General features: G+C 37.9%; 1 protein-coding gene across 1 annotated transcript in view; it reads left to right on the top strand.

The window, feature by feature from the left end:
- Positions 1-18,762, top strand: part of LOC107219515 — a 204,673-nt gene that overhangs the window by 150,032 nt on the left and 35,879 nt on the right. The window contains exons 7-8 of the mRNA XM_046740208.1: positions 12,963-13,075; positions 16,695-16,860. Of these exons, the coding sequence (XP_046596164.1) occupies positions 12,963-13,075; positions 16,695-16,860 (279 nt within the window). The remainder of the gene's footprint in view (positions 1-12,962; positions 13,076-16,694; positions 16,861-18,762) is intronic.

Raw genomic sequence — 18,762 nt, 5'->3', positions numbered from 1 at the left:
CCGACCTATACAGGCACATACGTATAACACGTATATATATACCCATAGAGACTGCGGAGAATCTCCGTAGATTCCTCCACGAATCTCTGAATTATCGTTCATCCCTGATTTCACCACGGGGTGCAACTTCATGATTATAACCATTCACATCCTCCGTAGAAATTTTCGCTCGTTATCATTATTGCTCAAACTGCAGTAATAATATCTAAGTATACCAATCGGGAATGGAAGTTGAAAAAAGCTTAGTTGACGAATTTTTTTTTTCGCACCTTCTCATCCCTTTATGTCACACATTATTGCGCTGAGTTAACTTTCATAACAGGATAATGTCTAGTGATTTTTTGGGTCACTGATTACGAATACGAAATAGGGGTTTGCAAAAATTCAAGATGGTGGATTTAATGTGACGGACTAAAATTTCAAATTCAATCAAATTTGGTCAAAAATCTATGTACAATGGTCTTTGGGTTTGGTAGTTACAAATCTGAAAACAAGTTCCGAAAATGCAAGATGACGGATCCAATATGGCGAACGAAAATTTCACATTTGATAGAATCCGATCAATAAACTCTATGAAGGCGTTTTTTGGTTCGTTGATTGGATTTGCCTTTTCGTATTTTCAAAATCTGATTTCAGATTCGCGATCAGCGACCCCAAAAACCCCTGGACAGTGTTTTTTCTTCGGATTCGATTGAATTTCAAAGTTCCGTCCGCCATATTGAATTTTTCGAACCCCTATTTCAAGTTCGTAATCAGCGACCCCGAAAACTTATAATTTACGTAAAACATGCATACGCGTGGAGGGGTAATATTCTCGGAAATGAATTTTTCCTTCAATTTTGATGATTTTTTTCAATCAATTTATTTGTAACAATAAGAATTTAGATTATGTCCCAATAGTTAATTCACTATCAAACAGTTGAATAATCAATTTACTAAGAGAGTACATGTCACACCTACTTGCTTAAAAAATTTTTTGCCAAGTAAAAAAAAATTCTTTTTCTATTATTATACGTAACACGGTTTTTTCATTTCTTTATTTCGTCGTGATTAAAATTTGTTTTTTTTTCTCTTGTTTTTTTTTTTTTACCGACCTACTTTTATACCGCGCATTTCGTATTCGTTTTTCATCCATGATTATTACAGCCCGGACGGTGAGCTTGACGTGTGTACGAATTTGGAATGTGCATAATACCGTGATAAAGGTGAGAGAGGGCGCGGATAAAGAGACGGTTCAACAGGTTTGTTTAACTATGTTAGATAAACACGCGAAGAATTTTGCTTGAAATTGCTTTCAGTGGAATTGTACCTATACCTGTACACATGTAAATATACACTTATCTAATTGTAAGCATAATTACTGCATATTTATATAGGGCGCACAATTGCTGCAAAGCATTCCTCGAACATTTCGCCACGAGAGTCTCGCGTATTCTTAGGATTTGTGCGAATATATACATATACATATATATATATATATGTATGCCTCGTACGTGTGCCTACAATAATTATAATTTATTTCTCAAGATTATCCCATGAAAACTTGATCTTCTCATTAATTATCTTAACCATCGTATTCCGCTGCATTTGTCTTACTTGATAATTCAATCTATTGAAAATACGCAAACACCAAAGTATCACTTTTTATATATTTTCCTTAGCCGGAAACGATTATTTTTTTTTTATCCTTCACTTCCTACCATTTTTATCGTTATTATTTCGTCAGGGGAAAGTTTCCACTAAAATTATAGGAGGAATGTGCGATTTACATTTACGAGTATTCGAATCGACGTAATTTTGATGCGAAAAAGCAGAAACTTGCAAAAGAATACGACGAAAAAAAAAAAACCACATTCGTACATCTTCAAATTTATCTTGTAAATTTGATAAAATATAAAAGAAATCACACAACGAACTGCAAAAGCACGAATGATTCTATCGAATTTTCAAGATGAATCATGTGATGAATAACATGTTGAATGGTTTCAAAAAATTTGATGATTTATCACGTGAACATATTTAGTTGAAAGGTTCACTATTTCCGAAGGCTATACGTATGTGCAAGAACCGGGAATTTATCGTACGAGTTGAATATTTACGGTTGAGAAAATATTGATGCAGAGTAGGTAATATGTGTATAAATAATTATAACTAAGAATAAACAACTGAATAAATAAATGAATGAACAAAATTTGCGGGCGTATGAATTCGCGGTGGGGTTTATTTGCTTGAGGAAAACCACGTTTAAGGTTTGGCAAAATTCATTGTGTACTTTCACCCACACACCTGGGTTGTATATTTTCGGATGCATGAAAATAGGGAGGGGAAGAAAAGCCCGCGGCGTTGGCTTCTAGGTAAAAGATGGAAGGTTTGAGGTTGTTGTAATTCAATTATTTAGTTAGTCGAAGGTTCGGCTGGCCGGGTTTTAGTTGGGTTAGAGTCTGGAACAGCAATGGCGCGGGGTCAGAGGCGACTCTGGTTCTATCCTCCGCAGGCATCTCCTAACTTCTAATTGTATTTACTCATAATAAATCTTCTTCCTTCCAGTCTTCATCAAACTTGTATTTGATTAGCTTTCCACCCCCTTTAACCCCCCTCGGTCAGGCTCTCCCCATCAATCGTTTCACCCTTTATTTATGCCCTCATTATTCCCACAACAGCCAAATGTTGAAAAGCATAAACAGATCCATTTATACACTCGGGACGTTAACCTGGTCGGCTTTTGTACGACTCGATGCGATTATGCTCTGAGTAGAAATTTTAAAACCCGTTTCAACACTTTAACTGTAACCTTCAAACCTCTTAATCCTTCAAAATTCAACCTCGAATCTGCGGAACTAAAGTATAGAAAACGCGAAGGATTGATCGAGGTGCAAGCCAGGAATGTTGCAACTAAGGTCCAATTTTGGTTCTGATCGGTAGCTCAAATTTAAGTATTCGCAATCGGAAGTTAAGCGCAGTGTTGATGTTTGAACAAGGTCTTTTTTACTCGAAATTTCCATATCGTTGAAGGTCTCATACAAGGCTAGGAAACCTCGATATTTCCTTGAAGTCCAAATGATGTACAAAATTTCGTCTCGTGAGATGCAGATTCCATGAGAAAAAACTACATTTCTTATAGTTGGTGGAAGAACGGTTAGTAAAATCGATATAAATACAATAACGGATTGAGAAATAATGAGAAAATTTCCCATTAGTAAGGATTCGAGTCCAGGAAGAATATTTTTCGTTCGTAGTCATGAAATATGAAAACGGTCAACAATTGTAACCACAACTAGACATTTTTTTACACTATAGAAAGCTTGCGACGCTTAGAAGCAGAGCTTCAATTTAGTCTTTTGACTGGATTTTTGAAGATTCCACGTGATGCGTGATCCCTTCCTCGTACATTCCGAAAATGACGTGAGATTGGAAAGCTTCTATGCACGAATATCTACTTGAGAAAAGATTAAATCAGACTTTTCAAGCTGCGGATTGTGTCTCTGAGATTTAAGTAAAAACTTAAAATCACAATAAGAAAACGCAAACTACAATAGCAACCAATTTAGCCATGTAAAAACGGGCGAAAAAGAAAATTACTTTTCCTATTGTCTTAGAAAATCAGAAAATTAAACTACTGTTAAAACTATTAAAGAAACAGAAAAAAAAAACTAAAAGGTAAAACTAAATAATTGACAATGTCCAAACCAATAAAGGTAACACTTTCTGCGATACCTTAGAATTTTTGTAACTTTATCAGATTTTTTCAAGTGGCCCGAATTACCGATACTTGAGCCAATATGCAAACCCTTTTATCAAACACCGTTAGCTTTGGATATTCTTAAGTGTCGGTATATGTCGGTAAGGGAATCTGTATCCAACTCTCTTTGTACATCATCTGTTTCCCGGATTTTTTAATTCATCTGTGTGTTGGTGTTAGTTTTCCGACAACCAAAGATCGAAACTACTTTGATTTTTTGTCTGTGCCTTGGTGAAGGTTAGCGCTTGAATAACGGTTGTCAGGTTTCTTCAAACGGCCCGAAATATACGAACTTTATAAACGTCTCCTAATTCCGGAACAACGAGTGATAACATCTAGAATGAAAAAAATTTGAACAGTCACATTTGAGAGTACCTATACTATGAATACGTGGATGACAAAAATTTTGGGACCAGAAGGTGAAACCGCACAGAATTTCCCGTGCATTATACGAAAGCGAGAAACGATCTTTTGGATCGCGTCAATATTTCAAATTCACGTGTCGCTTTTCACCCTACACGCCTATATATGTACATATATTTACACACATACACGTATGTACGAACCCATAGCTTTGTATAACATAGCAGCGTCGAATATTCGAGGCACCCCTTTGCGGATAGGCCTATATGGCTTAACGCAGCTCTGCACAGTATCGAGTGTGTATAATACGACCTGCGAGTGACTTTGCATGTCACAGGGATTACAATCGCACACGTGTAGGTTATATGGATGCATTGTGTGCCGACCCTGTCCCCATCTATACAACGCTAAGGTATTTCTGTACGGGGATTTCACCCGAAGAAAACTGTCCATGAAACCGGACCCGCGTCCATTTTTCAGCCCTTCGATTCATGCGAATTTCTTTCCCTTTTTTATTCTCAAGCGAAATGCTATTGCTTTTTCGTTTTTTTTTTTTTTTTTTTCTCTTTATTCGTTCATTTTTTGTATACATTTTTTCACAGTCAGAAATACACTATCATATTGTAAGAAAAAAATTATTTCGAAGCGTTGATCCAACTATAAATACAGACTAGACCTGCAACTTAAAAATTGGTTTTCCGTTCTTTTAAACATCTATTTATTATTTCTCTTCTGTTAATCATTTCGTTTTCCTTTTTTTTGTTTGACTATCTTGCTACTTTTCACCACACATTTTATTTTACACGAAGCTGTGTTTCGGGGGAAGATCGTAGATCGTAGATTGGGCCAGGGGACGAATTCAACGCGATATCCTATAAAGCACCATTCCGATAATCCGCTCACGAGATATCCCTGCTCGAGCAGACTTATAGGGTGAAATCTTATCCTTCGGCAAGCCAGCCAACCAGCCATTCAGCTAGCTGGATGGCTAACGTGTGTAGACAAAACAGACGCGAACTGGTGGAAAAAAGCGGAAAAAAACTCGACTATTTGGCGAAACCCTCCAAATTTAAGTGAAAGTGTGTTGCGATCAAATTTATTGCAGGTGATTAATTTTTTTCTCTTTTGAATCTGTTCGTTCATTTATTCTTTTTTATCTTAGTTTCGTTATCTCACCACACGTGCGCTCGAATCAACCAAATTCTTGGAAATTATATCTGCAAGTAATTGGAAACATCGTAAGCTGCATGAAAATTTCACTATTTTGAAAATGAGGTCAAATTTACAATAGTTTTAGGTTAGGAAATATGTCGGTAATGCACATAGATCACTAATAATGAGTTTAATTCATAATATTTATCCGAATCATGAAAAACACGTATTAAAATTTCCAAAATAAAAAAAGTTGAAATCCGAACTCTTGGCAGTTTTAAGAGATACTGAAAAGTTTACTCGCGCCTAAATCATCCATCGCAAATAGATGTGTGCCTGTTTTTTATACATAATATATATGCATATATAATATATGACACGTGTATTTCATACTGGGATTAAAAAACGGTGACACACCCTGGAAATGTAGGTATTTATGAGCCTTCGATTGAAATACGATGTATGTACCTGTATATCCTGCATGTAATCTATATTCCACGAAGGATATTTTATGCGTTAGTAAGAGCCGCGGCGGCTTTTCGGCTCTCTTCGAGGATTTCTCATACTCGCCGAAAACTCGGCACAGCAGACAAAAGCCGTGGGTGTCCTTGCGGAATTTTGATTAGCCGAGTATCAAACGGTGCAGAGAATTTCATCGCAAAATTTTCAGAGGAAAACGCATCCATGAAATTCCAAGTATACAGATCAAATCGTACTCCTACGTATGTTACATATCTATGCCGTGTGGCAATTTTACATTCTTAGAATTTTCCTATTTCCATAATTTTTCGTTATTTATGAATACGTCAAAATGTACGATAGAAGATCAACAGTTGCTAGCATGTTAGAAAAAAAATAGCTTCAATAATTCCGGATAGATATAATGTGACATACGAAGTGGATTGTTGAGAATTTTGTATGGAAACTCATGTAACCGAAATGAAATGTAAACTAATTGTCAAATTGAATTCTAGAAAGAACTGTGAATTTTTCAAAATAAAAATTCTATTTTTTTGACACTGTAATATTATCACAAAAACCGGGAAATTGAAAAAAGGGAAAGTAAACTGCAGCTTTGACTTCGATTACATAACCTAAGTAGGTGTGTATTTTCGCAAGTAATTATCTGGATTTTCAATAGGTATACAAGGAGAGTTCAAGATCCAGATCGCAGTACCGACGTATACCGACACTTTAGCCAAGACACAAACCCTTTTCTCGAATGTCTTCAGTGCAGGAAGTTCTAGAAAAGGCTGACGGCTTGGCTTAAGTGTCGAGATATGCCCATAAGGGAATCTGCATCCGACTCACTTAGGTATACAGGGGGAGTTCTGGATACAGATCCCCATACCGACGTATACCGACGCTTAGCAAAGACACAAACCCTTTTCTCGAATATCTTCAGCTCAGATAGTTCTAGAAAACGGCTGACGTCTTGGCTTAAGTGTCTGTACATGTCGGTAAGGAAATCTGTATCCAACTCTCTTTGAATACCCACTGTTTTCCCTAATTTTTTCACTGTCTGTGCGTGTGTGTGTGTGCGTGTGCGTTAGTTTTTTGGAAACCAGAGATCGAAACTGCTTTGGTTTGACGTCTGTGCCTTGGCGGTGGTTAGCGATTGAATAATGGTAATGGAAGTGGAATCGTTATTTATCGGTACACCTCATGTGTCTATACCTATATAGATGGATACGAGAAGAGAAACGAGAAGGGAAAAGTTTTATCCTGGAGATTGCGAAGAGTGGGTGTAGCTATAGGCCATCCACCGGTGTTTTATACATCCCGGTGAAAAGCTTAATTCTCTCCGCGTATATATTTCACCGCTTCGTAATCCTTATACACGAAAGCTTCTCAATTTTCCTCTTCCTCCACCTTTTTCCATCTTTCGCCGGTCGAACCACGCCGGCTCTTCGATCGGTCGCACATATTGGGTTTGTTAATAAACGACAACCAATTAAACCCCGTATAGCCCCGGGCGAATCTCTCTTACCCTCCCAGCCTCCCTATCTCTCGCTCCCCAAAATTACACGCCGAAACGAACCGAAACCCCTAACGACTTCACTAGATCACCGAAATTCCTTTTCACCGATACATTTTTCCCTACCCTTGTTCTCGATCGTGTCTCAGATTTTTTTTTTCTTTCAAAAAATACAACGTGTAATATTTTATTCATTTTTTTTCCAATTCTAGTTGAATGTCTGATATCAATCATGGCAAGAAAAATATCTAGTTTGTCAACTATTTTAATCAAATCCTTAAATTATTTTGTACATTTTTTTTCCCCCCTTTCTTTACCATGACTGTCAAAATTATACATTCCAGCATCGTCCTGGAAGGTGGAAACAAGTTTTGTAATCGTATATAGCCAGAAATTACTTGTTGCTCGTGCCGAATTTTTTTCCAATTCGAAAAATATTTATTGTACGTAGGTATTTTATTCTAACGACACCCATCTTGCTTGTGCAATAGCTACACAACAAGGCTTCGATTTTTTGCTGGTAACCCCAGTTTGTTCTTATTTGAGTTTATTCTTATTCCGCAAGAATTCAGCCTGATCTCTTCGAATCGGGTTTAATTGCATGAGATATAATTTCATGGACATGCACGGACGAAGGAATCAAGATCACAGAGAGGTCACATTACGCTGTGTCGGTGGAGAAATCGAGCAATCCAAGGAATCAACTTTTGCCGGAAAGTCGTCGGCTATTGAAGGCTGGCATTGCCTCTCTTTTTTTCTCCCCCTCTCTCTTTCTCTCTCTCTCTCTCTGCGTCGAGTGAATGGAGGAAGGGGTTAGGATTTTTTTTCTCGTATTTTTTTTTTTTTATTGTGCTCGAACACAATGGCTCTTGGTCGAAGTCAAAGGTTATAGTCTCGCGTGTTCCTTTTGGGGTAATATTTTCCAAAGCCACAATACTCGCCGCTTCTCGAATTTCTATCGCCTATACTATTGTTAGCGGGGGGGGAGTGAGGCTGCAGGTCTAAACTCGCTCTTTCTCTCTCCTTGCTTCTATTCAGGGCAAACCAACATTGTCCGGTTTCGTAAATCGCCCAGATATACTGCCGGGGGAACGATCCTGACTTTTGGAAAACGGTCCACTCCACTTTTTTCTCTTTTTCTTTTCTGATCTGCGATTTTTTTCTTTTCTCTTTCTCTCACACTCTTAATTGCAGCGAATAAGATAAAAGAAATTGCTTTTTTCTCACCGTCTTGCCACGTAAAGCGAAAAACAGATGTGAAAATTTTCGTAAAAGATTTAACGAATATATCTGTAAATATTTTTTCATAGAAATGAAAAACATTTTCGTACAAGATTCGAAAATTTTATTCGTAATTTTCTTTCTAAATATATTATGACTACGAAGCACAAGGAATTTTCACGCTGCTGAAAATTTACGATGCGTTACTGTAAATAAACATTTATTAATAACCGCTGAAGAAATTGTAGTACTCGAGGATTGCTTCTTTGTTTTACAGAGGATTTACAAAATTCGCGAGCTAATCTTGCATGGAAAGATAACGTATGAAATTGATCCACAGAAGTTTTACTTCGAAATTCTTTGACTCTTCAAGTCCAAAAAGTGAATTTGGAATTCGATACACAAGCGAACCTTGAGTAGAGTGAAATAAAACAATCGTTGAATCCAAACAAAACTTGATATCCGACAGTTTTTTATTCATCACCCACCAAACGAAAAAACTTGATTTTTGATTTGAATTCAACGATTGATTGATTTCATTTCGTGCTTAAGGTCCACCATATCGGTTCCGTAATTTGGAAAATCAGTTTTCCAATTTTATATTCAAATTAATGGAATTAAAAAAGCTTTGGGAAATTAAGTTTCGCGGAAACAACTATTGCGAGTTTGTATTAAAAAAAAAAAGAAGCCTTTTCAGAGCCGCGCAAATTTTCCCGTCGTAGAAAGCTTGAAGAAATATTGAAATCCGTGTGTGTTTTGCGCATATACAAGGAAAAGGCGAAGGAACTGCATCGAGGGAATTTCTGAAGCTCGTGACATATACGGGGGTGGAAATGCTGGTTGGATCCTTGGAGAGAGGTTGTTGGGGAAAAGCTTGTCGAGCTTTCGCCGTTTGGTAGGAAGGGGCGAGTGGCGTGTCGCGAAGTAGCTGCCGGGGATGAAGAAGAAGGAGGAGGAGGAGGAGGAGGAAGAGGAGGAGGAGGAGGAGGAGGAGGAGGAGGAGGTAGATAAGCGAAAAATGCTTGAAAAATTCGCCAGAAGTACATGTTAAGCAAACGTGTCTTCCATCCAGACTGCGGTGAGATCGACCGACGTCGAACCCGCGTCGCAAGCTATCAACCACACGTAAATCTATATTTCGAAAAGCTTCCTCTTGCGTAATGTGAACATTGAAGATGAACAAAAAATTTTACTGGGAGAAATTTGAAACCGCAAGATGCACGGAAACGGGGAAAAATCCAATTTTTATACTTTTACTTTGTACCGACGTAATAACGTATAAAGTGAACGAGCCACTTCCGGATACCGCAAATTTCATTTTTACACTTTGGAAATTCGATGCCATATTTAAATGTGTTTACTCATTGATTTCCGGTGCGGTTCTCTGTTTCGTTTGAATTATTATTTTTTTTGTTCTTGTAGTTATTTTATCACTTTTCATCGTCGATGCTGTGTCGAAGGAAAATCTACACTGGGAAAAAGCAAGCGGTCGAGGCTTTTTGTTAACAATCTTCAAGAACAATTAAATTCCACGTACCTACTCCAGTTTATCTTGTTTCAGATATTTTTATAAAACCTGCATATGCTGATAATTTTCTTTACCGTTATTCTGAATCTAGTTTTCCGGTTCGTATTTTTGCTCGGCTTAGTTTTTTATCTCCTCGGAAAAGCCGAGAGCCATAGCGTAAAAAATGAGGTGAGAAGAAAATTTTCAATTTCAAGACGCGAAGACAAGATTTGTAAGGAACGTCGACAATATTGAACCGTGAATATGATGATCGAGTGTCGAAACGTCGCTCGAACACGAGACGAGATCGAAGGATTGAATAAATTTTTTTGATGAAAACCGGTGCGATGGGTATGTTTTATTTTTCTTATCGGTTGTGATTAATAAAAAAAACAAGTCGGTACGTCAAATATAAAGAGAAAATTTTCCGCAGACGCATCCGGATTCGCGTCCGTAAATTTTTAATAATGTTAAACAATTTAATTTGTTCGTCACTTTTGAACCATCTCAAAGTAATTACGTTAAACGAGAGCTAGGCTGCATCCCGTCCGTTTTCTTTTACCCTGGTTTACTTTGCCGCAGTAGAAGGAGCACGAAATTATACTCCGAGAAACTGCAACGCCGCCGGTTTGCAATTAAGTTGTTTCGGAGCAAAAAGAAGCTCTCAAAGTCGAGCTTAAGTCGGCGGACCGGTTTAGGGGAGGGAAAATCTTTGTCCGGTTGTTTCTGCGGCTCTTCGCACAACCGACTATACTCGCTTCTATCCCTGCTCAACCCCTGGGACAACCCGACGAAACCCGGAAGTGACGAAGCATTACCCTCGGGCAGTTCCCTCGTCGGCCGCAAAACCGCAACAACCAAGTAATTTCAGCTCCTGTACACCGGCCGTCGGATTTTGGGCGACAAAAAGGGCTGACTTAAGCTCGAATCAGGCATGTATTAGGCGTACAGTCAAGGCGAAAATTTTTCAAACATCACCGATAACGATGGGTGATAATAGTTGAAAATAATAATCGAGGCATGGATTGATAGAGTACAAAAAAATAAACTAACAGCACTCGATCCACTTGGTAAAACTTAATCTATTGATCCATTGTTTCGCAATTTTTTTAAACACTGCGTTTGAAACCAAAATTTCGTAAATTTCAGTATGCAGTCCGAACGGCGTAAAAGTTTTTTGATAATTTACAGCTTCGTTGAAAACATTTTTCGATTTCAAGTGAAAATATTCATTCATCTTTCACTTGTGATATCATATGTCAAATGTGTGATGTGAGGTACTTGGTAAATAAGACAAGTTTGAAAAACAATCGGGATTAATCGAGAATCGTTTATTTTTGGTTATTCCTTATCGCCAAGGGTTGAATTTTGATTTGTAAAGTGAAGATGGTGTGTTTGACGAATTCTGTTTCGGTACGGGGGTGAAAACTCAAAAAGATGGAAAAATGGAAGAGTCGCAATGTCGGATTTTTATATTTTTCTCATAAAATTTCAACATGTAAAAGGACGAGTGTAAAAAACGTTGAAGTGTAGAAAAGAAGAAGTTCTCGGAGAAAGCCAAGACATTGAATCGCCAGAATTCTGATAACTTTATACTTTGGTTTTCGGTGTCTCGCATTTTGACGTTTTCAATTTCCTATACTTCAACTTTATTCAATTGAGAATACTGTAAAATTGATTACCACGTATTTCGACAGTTCGATATTGGACCCTCACAGTTTTTACTCTGTTCACTACACTTTTACTGCCACCTTCCCTGCTTTAATTAGAACAACGTTTTAACAGGAAATTGGAATAAGAAATTGTCAGTTGTGAACAAATTTAGTAACATCAATTTTATCGTATTTATCTCGTTTTTAATACCAAAGTTGAGCTGCCACGTTGATTTTGATGGAGCTCCGTTCATCCAATCATACAAGATCGTTATAAATTCTTCACAAAGGTTGAAAATAATCATGTTTATCTTTATTGTGTGTTTTGTTAAAAAAAAAAAAAAAAAAAAATTCTAATATTATCCTCTTTGCGAAACTCGCGAAAATTATTTATGCTCTTTTATCGAGTGAATTCCTGATGATGAACGGCGATGATTTCAGAAGCTCTGAAATCGCTCTATAAATTCGAAAAGTGTAATCAAAGCTTCGAGTATCCCACCTGAACAAATTGGCCCCAATCTTTTCACTAGAAATATCCAGCTTTGTGAATTAAACGAATATCGAACATACGTTTCGAAGCGCAGCAGAATCGGAGATAGTGATAGAAAGGTAAAATAAACGGAAGGATGAATAACGGACGAGTGTTCGATGATCTGCAGGTAAATCGTTGGACGATTTTTACGGCTCTCCGCGTTAATTGGATTTGATATTTCAATATACCGGAAGGAGTTTTAGCCTCGGTACGGTGGAAAATCAAACGGGTTCATGCAGAGTTTCGAACTGTGTTATATTTCCGGTGTACGTAAATTACACAAATGACTGCGGTAAATCTCCCCCTGTGTTACACGGGCGTTTCGTATGTGTGGGAAAAAAATATAGTCTCGATTCGTTGAACCTTGCCCTACGAATAACGACGATTGGGTGGCCTCGTTTTGCATCGGAAGCCGGATGAGAAGCAGATGGAACCAAAAACAAAGAGAAGATCTTTTTTTTTTTTTTTTCAAACAAACGAACGGCAAGACCAAAGAGACGATGGGATGAAAAAAAAAAAGAAAAAAAATGAGACGGAAATAAAATAAAAGAAAAATAACTAACCGGATGAAATAGAGCGTAAAAACGTCGAGAAAATAATGCATCGGCAGTTGCGTGAGAATTATTACTTTCGGTCGAAATGATTTCAGTGTCAATTTTTCAACCCCCGTGCAGCCTGCAGCGTATTATGACGTTTGCTTCGGGAAACCTCTCGACAACACGAGTGCGGATGTATGGACTCTGTGTCTCTACCTGTCCTGAAATTAAATGCGAAAACTGCCGGGAATAACGTCCGTCTATTGTTCTCCTCTGTTTCAGAATAAATGAGAAGACAGTGAGATCGCAATTCTTGGCCTATTTTAGCTTCACTTCCACGACGAGCACCTCCGTCGGATGGCCGGCGAGGGGAGGAAAGTCTGTAAACAATACCGGTGAGTCGAGAGGTGATATTTTTATTTATTTTTTTTTTTTTTCATCATTTTTTCATTACTGTGGAATTGGGTCTTTATATGAAAGAGTAGAAAAAGTTCAATTTTCTACGTGTGTTCGAAGCGGAAAAGCACGAAACGTTCTGCTCGTACGTTTTTCCTTATTTTCGTTAAGAACGAACAAAAATTTAGGCCTTATCATTCACGAGGAAAACGTTGATAAAATTTATCACGATTTCGAATTGAATCTTTGTTGAAAACATGTGGCTTTTGTATAAAAAAGACCGCTCTTTCCATTTGAGGTTAGGTTGTATTAGGTTAGGTTAGGTTATCGATTTCAAGGTTACAGATTTTCAAGAACTCCCAAAAATCACGTTTTGGCGATGCTTTCAGCCGCACACATGCCAAGACCTAAGAAACAAATTGTTTTCAATTCTTATGTGAAAAAGTTTGGAATAGACATATTATGAAATTTTTGAAGTCGAATGAAAATGGGAGTATAATTTAATCATTACGAATATTCTAAATATCTTGAATTTTTTTATATTAGCCTTACACTACGGAATAAATTTCGAATATTTTTTTGAAATTTTGTCACACTTCAGTACCTCTTCAATTCACATCTCAGAGCGTCTAATTTGGATCTCAGTCATTCCAGTTCACACAAAGAAACTACTCATCAGTCCGAAATGTGTACCAAATCAAAAATTTTAGCGTGTAAAAATTGTTGAAAAATGTAGTTTCGAGTAAAATGAACGCGTTCTAACCATTTTCCAAATTTCAGAGCTCAAAATAAAGATGAAACTAGTTCGTTTCATCGATAAAATCGTTGGTAATTCGTGAATATTCTCTTGCTAACAGCAGCTATTCAAATTAGACAGCTTGAAAATCACTCTTACGAGAAATACATATTATTTGTTTATTTTTTTTCTCACGGAGCTTCTCCAAAAAAATTGAGCGGCGTTTGATTAAACGTACCGCAGGCTGCAGCGGGCGTCAATTCGAACGGAGCTCAACGTGGCGTTAGACAAATTACAGAGCTTTGGAAGCTAAACGCTGACTAACTCGAATCGTCAGAGGTCTGAACCCGGCTAATCAAACGCTCGTAGAATCCTAGGGCCCCTTTGATATTGACGCTTACAGTTCAACAGTTTGGGGTTGAACCCCCCGACCCCCGGCTTATGCATCCCAATTTCCATGTTTCAATCACATGCCTCCACCTCCTTCAGCTCCGCCCAGAATTGCCACGCATTTTGCATCCAAATTGCACCCCTGTTTCGTGCAGGCTTCACTGGGCCCAGAAACAACCCCAAATACGTCACTGCCTGAGGCCCTAAAAAAATATCTTTGGGCAGGAGATGGATGGACACTTATTCTCGAGTCAACACCTCGGATCGTTAAAAATGTTATCAACATCTCTAACTGTAAACTCGTTCTTAGCAATCTTTGTATTTTCCGTCAAATTTTTTTCAGGTTTTTTTGAACAAAATCCTGTCAAACTGAATCAGAAATACTTGCAAGATAATCGATGAATTTATGAGGAAATTTCAAATCATATACAGAATCAATAATGCATAGTTAAGCCGCGTAGCTAGATATTTTTTCATCTTGAAAATCGGTTTTGATTTGTGATATGAATTTTCGGAAAAATCGTCTTCAAGTTTTGGTGCAACTTGAGTAATCACAAAGATCGAAAGGATGCATTCCTGATTTGACTTAATCTCGAAGTAATTCTTGATACAAACTTGTGAGAAATTGTTTTAGACATTTTCTCTTCTCCAATACTCAACAATTTTACGACTCGGAATCTGAATATCATCTCGATATTTCTCGTTCAAAAATCTGACAGTATTCGATAAACAGGAAGATCAATTTTATGTCGTCAAAATCTGGAACGATTATTTCCATCGCGGTTGTATAACGAGGTAATTTTCCCTGATACAACGAACCCAGCTATTGTAGCGTCGTTACAACATCGGTAGGGTTGGCTTTAGGAGGCGGGGGAGGGAGGGAGTTTGGATTTCAGACGGGTGCAGACCGGGATATAAAATTGTGAGAAAGCCTGAAAATAGGATAAAGGCTTTGTAAGGCCTGACAAACAGATCAATCGAATAGATGGAGAGAGAATCACGGGTTTTTTCATCCCTCCTATTCACCCCTTCATCCCTTATTCCCTTATTTCACGTCTCTCAAGAGTTACCAACTGTCTCCCGTTCGTCGATACGCTCGACCACTTTTCGCCAAGAGGAAAACGCAGCGCTCAGCGTCCCGACGCCGCCTCCCTTCACCCTTCATCTCACCCTCTCCTTTCGCTCTCGTACCTCACAGCCAGCTCTCCTCTTTCCTTCCCCCTTTTTTTTTCTCCCTTCTTCTCCTTCCTCCTATCAGACTGCATAAACGCCCGCACTTTTTACGCTCGGCTGCAGATACTTTATTCACTGAATCTGTCAAACGTTATCCCTCTCTTTGGTTTCAAGTTTTATACCCTTGGATGGATATACCTACACCCATCAACTTCACCGGCACGATTTTACCTATACGTACCTACTTTCAGCTTGAATTCAGGAACGCAATGAAATCAAACCGAATTCCACTGGAAAACCTGCACTTTGTTGTGCAGGAAGAAAAAAGACTTTTGTGACGTTGATAAAAATCGTACTTGAGTGAAAAGAGACAAGGAAAAAAAAAATAGTGAGTTTTTAAGACGGTTCTAAAGCCAAGTATTTTAAGCCGATTTTGTATTCCTTAGGTTTATGCAGGCTAAAAATGTGGAAGCTGATCTTGAAGTCTGTAAAATGTTTAGTTGAAGTTCAGAGAATGTACTTTTTCCCTTTTATTTCTTAATAAATAAATTGAATCACGGCGAATCCTGCGGAGCGGTGATTTCCGGAATGCGTAGGGACTTGGGGGTAAATTGGTGTAGTAATTAGTAGCCAGTGGAGGTCAAAATGTCTTTACAGTTGACGTTAAGGGTTCAGGCCTCGGTCCATTATGACAATTGCAAAACACAGGCCTGTCCGTTTCGCCTTAAACCCTTGGAAATTTTATTCAGGCATTTGCCTCCATGTAAAACCAGAGTACGTACATACGTATAAAGGAAATCCAGGGTAAAATTTGCAACGAGGGAAAGAGGGTCACTAAATTGCCGAAGAATGACTGTCTGTAATTGTAGAAATGCTCTTGGAACCCTCTCGAATTTCACTCAGGAACACATTTCACATCCACTAGTAGAATATTAAGCTAATTGAAGCTTTCGAGAAACGATGCTCTTCCGGTTTATTTCTTCTTTTATCTGGAAATGGACCCTCCGCATAATAAGTTCCAAGCAATTTTTCAGTCCAACAAAGCTGAAACAATTAATTCGAGACGATCGTGATAGTCAATTTATGCAATTATAGCCAAATAATTCAGCAATTTGAAACTTCTTTATTGACAATTTAAACATCAAAGCGTTATTTGCATTCTGGAAAATTTCCACTCAGCGCTATTACTTCCTTCCTCTTTTTCACGTTGATTTTTCTCTCTTCTTCACGCCGTTAGGTACGCGGCTAAACGTGTTTAAAACGCTTTCTCGTTTCTCCCTTCGGCGTAATTATAATTCACGTTTTGCTCCTGTTCGCAGAGTGCGACTGGGTCTACGAGGACACGGATTGCCGGAAGGAGTGCGTCCTGGCGAGTCCTGGATACCCGGGAGTCTACGCTCCGAACACTCGATGCCGCTATCTCGTCACTTCCGGTCCCCACGTGGCGGTGACCATCAAATTCACGGCAGTTTTGCTGCCATACAAGTGAGTAGACAAACTAATTGGATGAACGAAAAAACCTCAGCTTGGTTCTCGGAATAGTCCAACTGGCGAACATTTAAAAAAAGGTTTGTGTCTGGACTGAGTGTCGGTAATATGTCGGTAAAAAAATCTGTATCCAGCACTCTCCTTGCAAATTTACTCTCGATAACTCAGTTCAATTTGTCAGATGTTCGAATACGAGATACAAGGGAAAATTGTCAAGCGGTGAACAATAACGAGTGGAAAACATATACATCTGAATTAAATATGAAAAGTTATGTACCAAATTTTTTAAAAATTGGTGGAAAGTTCTAAGAATTGTAAATGTTTTTTGAAGTTTGGTCTACCATAATTTCGTAACCAGAAGTCGACAGGTTTTCAATAGAACCGTGTCAAATCTTGATAAAATAATTGATTTTTTCCCTTCAATTTTTGTTTATTTGAAATTCGGAAGTAGTAGAAGTTTCAAAAGTTTAGTCACACTTCTCTAACCGAATATTTCATGTATGACTAAAATTTCGTTCAAGACAGTTGAATCGTTTCTTTGTAATTCAAGATAGACGAAGTGATTATTGAAAATTTTAACATTTCACCATCCCGTGACTGTAAACGGTGAAAGCTTGAAGGGTGTTTAAAAAATCTGTAATAATTTTTGCCACCGCAAATTGGCAACACTCCGTCCTTGAACCGTCCGCAACTCTTCTTCTTGGTTTCCATCTCTCTCTTTACGCGACAAATTAAAACTTTAAGGAAGTTTCGTACCTCGGTTCCTCATTTACGGACGAAGAAGACCAGCCAAGACGGATTTCAACAGTCTTAAGAACTTTTCGAGCATACCGTCTGGATAAAAAGTATCCAGACAAAAGTAATGACGAAACAAAGATTCAGACGTGACTCTAAAATCAACTGAGCTGAAATTATTTCAAGTGATATAATTGGCTCTTTAATAACACAGAAATTTTCAAACTTCCGAAGAATTAAACCGAAAGATACGAGAGTGGCTAAAATTATTATGCGTAACGATATTTCTTTCAGTTGAACAATCTCGCCGTTTCGACAAATTCAATGAGTCTTTTTTCTATGCAATGTAATTAATCCTCTACTAATCACTCCAGATCAGTTATTTTTTCATTTTTTGTTGATTATTTCATCAATTTCCGAAATACTTTATGGAAAATTGATAACTCTGAGTTCTAAGTGATAAGCTTATGCGACTGACTATATTGAAAAGGGAATGAACGTTATTAGAAAATTATTAAAAAATTTGATCCAGTGTTGTATAGGAAATTAATTCATAAATGGAACGAGCCCCTTACTAATTAAAAAAAGAGTAGAACGACATTATATCAATAATTGAATTCCCTTCGAAATTTTTTTCAATTTTTCGTTTACTGTACCAAGTCAAAGAGAATTTTTTTTTTTTTAATACAAAATTCGCCTCCATCAATTTATTTCAGTGTCACTTTTTGAGCCCGTTTCTTCTCTTTGCACGATTTTTTTTATCCTGACTGTACGACTGAAACATACACTTGAAAAACCCACTTGAAATGTCTTTCGTTCAAAGCAGCAGGTTTCGCTGTTTCTTCACGGTTTGTCCAATTCCGTGGGGCGTTTTTCGTGACGTGCTTCGCAGGATAAGGTGATAAAAGGACTTGGAATTCTCGATCTCACCTTCCTTGCTATTTTTTTTTGCTTCTTCTTTCCTTCGGTAGTACTTTTCCCAAGTATTAAGCCTTCATGCTGATAAACCCAAACCGCGGTAATTTCAGGTCAGATTTTGCGAACCGTCAAAGAGACCCGGTTATATTATCCACTCTATGCAGATCCCTGCAGAACATGAACGGAAAACCATTTTCAAGGATTTTTAACGGCGGGTTAAAAGCACTAAAAGCCTGAAACCTGGAT

Source organism: Neodiprion lecontei, chromosome 5, assembly GCF_021901455.1.
Source record: "Neodiprion lecontei isolate iyNeoLeco1 chromosome 5, iyNeoLeco1.1, whole genome shotgun sequence".
Taxonomy (NCBI): Eukaryota; Metazoa; Arthropoda; class Insecta; order Hymenoptera; family Diprionidae; genus Neodiprion; species Neodiprion lecontei.
The sequence above is the reverse complement of the archived record's forward strand: the minus strand, read 5'-3'. Positions and strand labels throughout refer to the sequence as shown.